Consider the following 10,683-nt stretch of genomic DNA (forward strand, 5'->3'; position numbering starts at 1 on the left):
TTCCACACTATCTCCATGGCACGCTGGGTCTCAGTCCCATATAAGAGAACGCTCAACTCATATGTCTGACTCAGACGCCAGCGTTACTTAGTCTTATTGTTCATGTGAAAATACACCAGCCACAGGAGCTGCAGGAGGCTCCAGATTGCCTGGATTTCTGCCTGGATTTCCTCTGGCTCACACAAACAATCAGCATTTGCACACCCATCTACAGCCACCCTCCTCATGTGACAGCTTCTTTGCAGCACCTTGCTGGTAAACTTTCTCCCCACCTGGAGTTTCTTGGGAATTGGGACAAGAAGAGGGACGGAAAAAAAACAAAAGGGGACAAGTTTGACAACAATGTAGGCACTAGACTTTGATCCACTGTACTGCTTCCAAGCTACCCTCTACTATTTCCTCACTGGTAAAAGCCAGCACTGCCAACAGACACAACTAACCAGAAAGCTGAGAAGCTTGAACACATGAAAACCCACCACAAAAAAACCCACAGCAGCCTCATTTTGCTTGGCTATACACATGTAATTAACAACAAATGAAAAAAAAAAAAGATAATAATTATTTACTATATGAAAGTCTGTGTTAGCTGCTCATCTAACAGACCAAAATTTCTGTAAAGTCTCATAGATGCAGAGAGAGAGGAAAAGAACAACTAACACCAAAAGCCTAACAGACATGCATCACTTCCAAGTCTCTTCTTGACAGGACTTACTACTCTCTAACAAAAAGGAGTTTCCACTCAGGAAAGTTTCTGTTTGGTGAGGAAGAATAAAAAGGATACTGTAAATCATACCCAGCATCAGCACCATGGATGTTTCAAATCCACAAGCGACTGAGAACCTGTCCCAGGCTGGTGCCGGGTTGTCACTCCATTGCAAGACACATAACTCTTTCCAAAGCATTATTTCTGTGTACAGCTTCTTTCCCTAAATTGGCAACAAGACACCAGAAGCACACAACAGGAGCACAGCCCACACTGTCAGGCCTGTATCTTAATCCACTGTTGCTTTACAGGTATGTGGCAGCACTGAACGTCTGTTTGTTTGGAGTTTTTGTGGTGTTATTTTTTTTTCCTTATTTCCATGGGCTGCCTGGGTGGGGTAGCTTTTGCCAAATTATTTTAACATCCCCTCTATTTCGTTTTTAACGTTAGACAGTAAGATCATAAGAACATTGGAAACATAAGCCTGTTCTGGAGCTGCAGCATCCAGTGCTGCCAGCAGAAAACATATGCCCATCACTTGCTCATTCAGCTTGTACAGGCCATCAGAAAGGCAACTTCGCAGCCCGCATCCTAAACTTGGCACCACGGCAGGAAGCTGCTGCCTTGCGCCGAAACAGGCCCGGCTGAAACAGGTTACATCTGTGTGGAGACGAGAGACACATGGAAATAATCAGCGCGCGTTCCCCGTCTTCACTTGCACTTCGCTGTTATAGACGTGACTTGGCTCCTCTGTCTGGGGGGTGGGGGGGAGGGAGAAGAATCGACATCCCGACCGACGCTGCCGTCCCCTCGCCTCGCATCGCCCGGAGGCTCCCCGGCACGCGCAGCACCCGAGGCGGGCGCGGCAGGGCAGGGCCCGGGCGGTGGCTGGGAAGGGGTCGGGCCGGCCGAGCGTCCCGGTCCGAGTCTTCCCCCCTCGACATGCATTTCGGGGGGACCGTTCGTCCCGCGGCCGGGAGCTCAGTGGCCGGAGCGCTCCCGACGGTAGCGGTACGCGGTGCCCCTCACTCCTGCCCCGGGGAGAAGGGACGCGGCCACTTACAGCTCAGGACGCCCAAGTAACCAAGGAGCAGCAGGCGGAGGCTACGACTCGCCATCTTCCCGGCAACAGCCGCTCCTCGCCGGCGGCAGCGGCTAATAATCGCCGGGCGGCAGCGGCGAGGCGTGAGGCGCGGTTTGGCTGTGGGGGCGGCCCGGCTTCGCCTCGGCCCGGAGGAGCAGGGCGGTGCCTGCGGGCCGGGGGCGCCGTGCCGGGGAGGCAGCCGTGAAGCAGGTGCGACAGCCGGGGCACAATGCCTGAGACTGCTGGACTCTGCCTCCACGCCGGCGGAGCCTGCCCGAGCCGCTGCTGTCAGCCCGAGCCGCTGCTGTCAGCCCGCTGCCGCTGCCCCAAAACTTTCAACGCGTGCGGAACCGCCCCGCGCCGCCTCCGAGCGCCGAGATCCGCGGCCGGCAGCGGGGCTGTGCTCCGGCCACCGCCCGCCCTTCCCTGGGGCGGCCCGGCTCAGGGCGGGGAGCCGTGACCGGCAGCACTCCAGAGCACCTCCGGGCGCACCGATCCCCCACTCCTTATCCTCCGCCTTCTCCTCCTGCCCCTACTGCCCAGCCGTCGCAGTGCCCCCGCGCATCCCGGGGCTGTATCGTATCGTGTTCAGCAGCGCTTCCCTCCCGTTTAGTTATTCATTTTTAAACTCTGACATCTTCATAATCTCTTGTTGCAACAGAAAAAAAAAAAATCGCAAACACAAACTTTTTATTGCGTAAAGCTTAAACTTCTCAAAGAAGTTAGTGCACGTCCCGAAGTCAAACCCACCTGGGGTGTATGTAGGACTGCTTAACTGGCTGAGATCATGAAACATAAACGCGGAGACTGTGGATGCGGAGAGCGCGATGTGACGGTAAAGGCGCTCGTTAAAGCCTCAGGCTTGAAACAAAGTCACAGTGACTCCTTGTGCCCGTGCATCTGCACTGGACAAAACCCCACCCGCCCTAGGGAGCATCCGTTAACCAGCAGATGGACTGCACGGTGACCTTCAAATTATTTTTAATTAATAGTTTATACCAGTCTAGGAGATTCGCTATTAAATATATAGTGGCCTTTTACATTTATTAATGAAGGAAAATTACTCATTGTGACAGTTAATAGTGTATCTGAGTGGTTTCTAAAAACATCTATGACAAGAAAAGTGTCATTGGCATTTATGTTGTAATCGGAGCAGCAATGATGGCTATTTTTTGTTAAACTGTAGGAAAAGGGGGAGAGACTACTTAAAAATGAAACTTCTAGCAGCTATTTCAATGGGGACCAAAAAAGTAGGATGCCATGATGCTCTTCATATCAAAAATCTTCTTAGCTTATTTTTCACATGCTAAGACTTGTGTAGAATACAAACAATATTTCTGTGGAAAAAAGAGTGCATATATGTATACATATCCAGTATATATTACCTATATAATGGTGACACACATTGTATGAACTCAAAGCTATTCCATAGGCAACAGAAAAGTTCTTTGTGTGGCCCAGCACATTGTCACTTTAAGCATAGACAAACTTTAACTGATTTCAGTAGGACTGCTTTACTGTTAAGAGCCACAGGGACGGTGTTGACACAGCATTTAAATATATGTGAGGAGCCTTGGTGGAAAAGGTATAGGGATGAGGAATGCTAAGAAATAGCAGTATGGACTTGAACTACTAAAGTAATATAATGACAATGAATCTAGGGGGGAATGAGGAGATTAATCATGAGCAGAAGGTATCCCATTAGATGATAAGATGAAGCAGTCTAGTACAGTAGCCTTTCTACCATAGATCCAATTATCTAAATACATAGGCTCACATTCAGGGTTTAATTTGGATTTAATTAGCATGATTCTTATACCACATTAAATCCACTTAGTGCATAGAGTTTATACAAGCTTGAGGTCAGAGCAAAGTGAAGAAAATACCCATTGTGCAAGGTTGCCTTCCCCACATTTCTTTGACTTTTCCCAGCATGGTTTCAGTTTCTCTGCATTATCTCATTATGCCAGCAATAACTGAGTCATGGTTTCTCTGCTTGCTTTATACAACTGCAGGAAATACTAGCAATGAAAAGTGACTATTCTGAATGTATTCACAGAATTACTGGAAAAGTTTAATGTAACATATACATTTCATTTAATATATACACTTCTGAAAGTATTCTTGAAAGTATTCTTGAAAGTAACTGTTAAGTGCTTTGGTAGAAGAGCACAAGACTGCTATCCATATTTTTAATGTTTTTACATTAACTGTAGTAAAAATATTTTTATTAAACAGCACATAGAGTTCAACATGGAAAAAAATTGTTCAAGATGCTCAGCTGAACAGTTATTCTTGGAGAGCTCTCCATAGAGACTCCTTTTCAGAATAACAAAAATATCCTATAATTAACATCTGCACACAGAATGCTGGTCAAGAATAGCGGTCTTATTTTGTAATAACTATCCTAGTCAAGTGGAAGCACAACACAATTTCAAGACTTGGATACTTCTTAAAGATCTCAGTAATTCATAAACCAAAATATTACCCTCATTTCCTTAGATATTTTGGATAAATCTACCTTTTTACCTTGCAATGGAATTCTGGTTTTTGTTTTAATGAAACAAGAAAGACTGCAGATCTTGCAGATGTGGAGTGCTGCTGCTGAGCTGTTCTAACAATACAGGTTCACTTTTTTTACTATGGTACTATCACTCTGTGACAAAACACTTTTGAAATACAATGTACAAAAAATTCTGTGAAACACAATAAGCCAAAACTCTGACTCTTCGCTTTGGGAATGTTTTATTTCTCTTAGGTACAAGAACAAGAGGACACAGTCTCAAGCTGCACCAGGGGAGGTTTAGGCTGGATGTTAGGAAGAAATTCTTCATAGAAAGAGTGATTGGCCATTGGAATGGGCTGCCCGGGGAGGTGGTGGAGTCACCATCACTGGAGGTGTTTAAGGAGAGACTTGATGGGGTGCTTGGTGCCATGGTTTAGTTGATTAGATAGTGTTGGATGATGGGTTGGACTTGATGACTTCAAAGGTCTCTTCCAACCTGGTCTGGTCTATTCTATTCTATTCTATTCTATTCTATTCTATTCTATTCTATTCTAAAAACGAATAGATATATATCAACCAGCACCAGAACAAGGGGACACAGTCTCAAGCTGTGCCAGGGGAGGTTTAGACTCGAGGTGAGGAAGAAGTTCTTCACTGAGCGAGTCATTCGTCATTGGAATGGGCTGCCTAGGGAGGTGGTGGAGTCACCATCCCTGGAGGTGTTCAAGGGGAGACTGGACGTGGCACTTGGTGCCATGGTCTAGTTGTGAGGTCTGTTGGGACAGGTTGGACTTGATGATCCTTGGGGTATCTTCCAACCTTGGTTATACTGTGATACTGTGATACTGTGATATTAGTGTGTATCGCCCTGGATTTATTTGTGTGTACCTTGCATGCTGATTTTTAGAAAAACTTAGAGAAAAAAATTAACAACAATAATAATTAGAACTGCTAAACTTGGTTACAAAGGTGTTGAAATGTAAATACTCAAACACATTACAGACAGGTAAGAGAGGAAGAAGATGATGATGGTTCCTCTTCTCAAAAGCATGTGTAAGACAGAGGGGAAAACTGAGCTACAAGAAGAGAACTGTTAACAGTTACAAGAGTAATATGTGTAATCGCTGACCTGTCATGGTTTACACATACCAACCTGAAGACAGTCATGGGAGAGCTGATGAATGTTCATCCTTACACTGCCACTAAAAAAAAACACCACACAAAAAACCCACACACAAAAGAAACCCAAACCAAAACAAGAACAACACCCTGGAGTGAACAAAAGGCAATGCTTCCCTGGTGTATCCCATTCAGGCATAAATGTAACACATCTGAAGTTTACTCACTGGATTTAAGAAGATCAAGTAGCATTAACCCAAATTTCATGTAAGCAAGTACACTTTCATTCTGTCAGTACAGATGTGTCCTGATCTGCAAGTAGCTTATCTCATTTGCAGAGTGAAACATCAGTAAAGGCATTGAAGATCACAGTTCTGCACCAGTTTGACTTTTTCATCCTGTGGTTTCCTAATTTCATTGTTGTTAAAACTTTTTGATATCTCTTAGCTGATCTATAATATCAGGTAGCTCAGCAAGGCTGCTGATAATTGTGCCTGGTTATGATCATAGAATCATAGAATCATAGAATCAACAAGGTTGGAAAAGACCTCAAAGATCATCAAGTCCAACCTGTCACCCAAGATCTCATGCCTACTAAACCATGGCACCAAGTGCCATGTCCAATCCCCTCTTGAACACCTGATGAAAGAAGCAGGGGGAAGACTCAGAATCTGGAACTACTGAGTTAGAAAAGACATGGAGAAAAAGCACACATATGTTGTTAAAGCATAAGCATAAAAAAGCATGAGCATACCCATGTCTTTATTAATATGGAGAGCCGGAGGGCTGATGGTTATTGGAATCTACGTTGTTTAGGTTTGGACTAAGATTACTCGATCGAAATGAGTATTTTTTCCATATTTAAAGAAGAAGAACCAGATTAAAAAAATATTTCTAAATAAGAGAAATGTTATATTTGAAGTGATCAGAGATACCATTTGAGACTTGGTGCAATAGTCTGTGGGTTAAATCTCTGGACACATGTTGTTTTCTGAGCACACTAAATGGCTGTCACATATGTTTGTTCCACTAAGTGCTGAAGATGGGAGCACATAGCTGTAGAGTGACTGTTCTGGTGATTTTGGGCACAGCAATGGGACAAGCTGGTGGAAATCTATTTTGAAAAACTGTGAAAACATTCCATTTAACTAACTGTTTTGATCATCAAAATACATACTTCATGCTGTGTGTCACAACTCTTTTGTTGGAACTCACTGATGAATGTGTGGTGTGCTTTATATTGTGCTCATACCACCACCCTGCAGTACACTGAACCTATCAGCATGAAAGCCTTGCTCTTCAGTGTGAAGAATTATCAGCAGCCCTATGTAAGTGTGTAGAGAGGTTGATAGACACAGGGATATTTTTTCCCCTTTTTATGGCAGTTGTAACTGTCACCACATCTAGCTTTTTAGAATGTTCTCAGGTACTGCCTTAATGGCTATCCACTCCCCCAGTTACAGCAGGCCTTGTCTCCTTTCTGCTGCTGTGGCATCTTGTTATTTTAGAATAGAATAGAATAGAATAAACCAGGTTGGAAGAGACCTTCAAGATCATCGCATCCAACCTATCATCCAACACTACCCAATCAACTAAACCATGCAACCAAGCATCCTGTCAAGCCTCGCCCTGAACACCCCCAGCGACGGCGACCCCACCACCTCCTCAGGCAGCCCATTCCAGTGAGCAATCACTCTCTCTGTGTAAAACTTCCTCCTAAACTCCAGCCTAAACCTCCCCTGACGCAGCCTGAGACTGTGTCCTCTTGTTCTGGTACTGGTTGCCTGGGAGAAGAGACCAACCTCTGCCTCACTACAACCCCCCTTCAGGTAGTTGTAGAGAGCAATAAGGTCACCCCTGAGTCTCCTCCTCTCCAGACTAAGCAACCCCAGCTCCCTCAATCTCTCCTCATAGGGCTTGTGCTCCAAGCCCCTCACCAACCTTGTTGCCCTTTTCTGGACAAGTCAACCTCCTTCCTAAACTGAGGGGCCCAGAACTGGACACAGTACTCGAGGTGCAGCCTAACCAGTGCAGTGTACAGGGGCAGAATGACCTCCCTGCTCCTGCTGGCCACACTGTTCCTGATGCAGGCCAGGATGCCATTGGCCCTCCTGGCTGCCTGGGCACACTGCAGGCTCATGTTCAGCCTACCATCAACCAGCACCCCCAGGTCCCTTTCCACCTGACTGCTCTCCAGCCATTCTGACCCCAGCTTGTAACTCTGCATGGGGTTGTTGTGGCCAATGTGCAGAACCCGGCACTTGGATGTGTTAAATCTCATGCCGTTGGACTCTGCCCATCTGTCCAGCCTGTCTTGCTTTGCTGCTTCATGCTAATTGCTTTAACTTCTATCTGGGGGAAAAAAAAAAATCTGATTTATCTGGCAGATTATTTGCTTGTTTTGTACTTTGAAATTCAAACTGTGAGCAAGTATAGTTTTGAGAAAAGAAGCAAAAAAAAATGTTTACACATATTCTTTTATTCCACCAAGCTTTTGTTGATGGCTGTTCAAAGAGATTATGCTATAGAATGGTTTCCTTGCTATAATGAAATGGACTAGAGTGCTCTGATAGAACACTGTGTCTTTATTGGACTGTTGAAATACTGTGTCAGCCAAACTTGAACAAGGAAAGCCACAAAATGTGAGGGTAGCACAAGATAACAGTAACACAAATTACTTGTTCTCACTAGGTTGGTTGGTTTGTTTGCTTTCCTGTGAATCCTCCCCCTCAATATTCTGGAACGTCTTGTGTGATTTTACCTTAGACTTGCAAAGCCTAGCATTAATGCCTTGTTTTTCCCAACTGAATCTGCAAGATTACTGCCACTGAGAAGACAGTTCAGTAGCAATCAAAGTCGCATGTCTAAAAAAGACCCACCAAATTGGATGGCATTTTAAGATGCCTCTTGATTCAACCTAAGCAACAGCAGACAATGCATTAGCCATGATGCTGATGATGGTTGATTGAGAAATATTTTGCCACTGTGTTTAAAATGCTTTGCTACTCCATGGTGGCACGAAGAACATGGCTCTTAGAATGTAGTTACATATCATGTTGTCATCCAAGGCAATTGCTCTCTCTGGCCATGGATTACTGCTACCACTTCACTCGTGCATAGGAACAAGTACATGAAGCTGTACTTTTAAGTCAGGTCACTGAAATAATGTGAAGAAAACAATCTTTCAGCAATACTGACCCTGCAATTTATATCACTTCAGTGATTTTGTGCTCAGGGCTGCTACAGTTGTCTAGTTAGAGGGTAAGCAGTGAGAAACTGCTGAGAATGGCAAAGGGAGGGACAGGGGATTTTAACCCTGCTTTACATTTGAAGCAATCTGTAAGTGAGCTCAAAGCTGGCTTTGGGACAATGGGGGTGATAAACTGTCATGGTTTGTCACTTATGCATTACGTTGGGTCACATACTATGGCATAGAGCAATTACGGGGTTTCCATTGCCTCACAGGGCAAACTCTCATTTTCTGCCCATTATAAAACAACATCCATGGTTTCCTAGGAAGTCCAAATGCCTTATGAAGGCTGACACCTTGTAATTATTTTTGAAGAGTTTTGTTACCCATCTCTTCTCTGTACCACAAACATGCTCAGTGTGGTGACATGCTAAAAGCCACTGGACCGCAGCCAAACCCTTCCCAGAGTACGTCTTGGTTGGAATGCTTTTGTCTTTTAGGATTGAGGGATCAATAGCTGGGGGATTACAGCAGGCCTGTATGTCTGCCCAAAGCTGCTGATTGGACCATATTTAGTGGCTGAGAGTGATCCCTGGCTCAGTCCATAGGGTTTGAATGGACCCAAGGTTTTTTCCCTTCTCACATAAGCCTTAAGTAAATACACTGTAGTAAACACAGAAAGGATATTACTGTTGTAAGCCAGCTGTACTGGCATGAATAAAAAATAACCTTGAAGACCAGCCTTTTAAATTGACTCCAAACCTACACCAATGTCTCTTTTTTCTAGTTTTATGCAAGGGCTGTGGAGATGCCAGCTGAACCCTGGGAAAAATTCCAGCAGCTTTGGATGTCTTTTGCTTCCTGCTGGGAGGGCAAAGCTTTGTACCGTCACTTTGTTGGTGAAGGATTATGAAAAGGCAGAGGGCTATGGCCTGCTCCTCCTGTAGTCTTCAGCATGCTACAAGTCTTTTTGTCTGCATTATGCTTTGAGAGCAACACCCAACAGATGGAATGAGGGACTGCATATTCTGCCACCATTGTTCTGAAGATGAAACAAAATAAACCATTGTACATACCTGTGTAAAAGAAGATTTACTGATTGGAAAGTGGCACTTTAAAACAGACACACATATAATGGAGTGCACAGTATCAAACAGGATGTTACTCCTGTCATTTAATTTTGAATTTATCTCCTCACAAAGATATTATTTTTATAACTCTACACTGGAAATGTTGGATTTATTTATTTTTTTTTTTTACTATTTAAACCAAAATGATTAAAAGAGAAGGCTCCAGGAAGACCTAATAGCACCCTTCCAATACCTGAAGGAGGCCTACAAGAAGGGTGGAGAGGAAGTGCTTACAACTACACAGCTACAACTGTAGTGATAGGGTGAAGGGCAATGGTTTTAAATTAGAGAAGAATAGATTTAGATTGGATGTTAGGAACAAGTTCTTTACTATGAGGTTGGTGGAACACTGGAACAAGTTGCCCAGGGAGGCAGTTGAAGCCCCATCCATGGAGATATTCGAAGTGAGGCTCAACAGGGCTCTGGGCAACCTGACCTAGTGGAGGATGTCCCTGCTCACTGCAGGGGGGTTGGACTAGATGACCTTTGGAGATCTCTTTCAACCCAAGCCATTCTATGATTCTAGGATTATGTAAAGTGATCATTGGCTGCATATGATTCCCCAAGTCACAGCATAAAAAGTTAATAGAATAAATGGTGCAGTTTAGCTAAAATGACATAAATAATAATAGCATCTTTGTGTATTTCAGAACTTTTCACCTCAAGGCTCACACATGCAAGTATGTAGCCTACAGTAGGCCCAGTGAACTGAAAAACAGCTTGTATTTAACTCCTTTTAAAGCATGAGGAAGCAGGATAACTGACTTGCAGAAATTCTTCATCTATCAAATAATATGATGACGGGCACAAATAGCTTCTGTACTAACACACCTGGTTCTCTGGATGAGAGCCCAGGTGAGCAGGGAGGCCAGTGCCAGGTACTGAAGCAAGAGGAGCCAGCTGTCCCACTGCTTCACAGATGTGTTTCCACAGTGGAAAATTCTGTGTCTA

At 44.4% G+C, this 10,683-nt stretch overlaps 1 protein-coding gene across 2 annotated transcripts in view; it reads right to left on the reverse strand.

Moving 5' to 3' along the window:
- Nucleotides 1–2,053, reverse strand: part of JAM2 (junctional adhesion molecule 2) — a 36,047-nt gene extending 33,994 nt beyond the window's left edge. For both annotated transcript variants that reach the window (XR_008462501.1, XM_054166133.1), the window contains exon 1: nt 1,767–2,053. Coding sequence is in view for 1 of the 2 variants with exons in the window: in XM_054166133.1 (XP_054022108.1) it covers nt 1,767–1,821 (55 nt within the window). In the remaining variant the exon portion in view is untranslated. The remainder of the gene's footprint in view (nt 1–1,766) is intronic.
- Between the last annotated feature and the right edge of the window lie 8,630 nt (nt 2,054–10,683).

Source organism: Dryobates pubescens, chromosome 12 (genome assembly GCF_014839835.1).
Source record: "Dryobates pubescens isolate bDryPub1 chromosome 12, bDryPub1.pri, whole genome shotgun sequence".
In the NCBI taxonomy this organism is placed as follows: Eukaryota; Metazoa; Chordata; class Aves; order Piciformes; family Picidae; genus Dryobates; species Dryobates pubescens.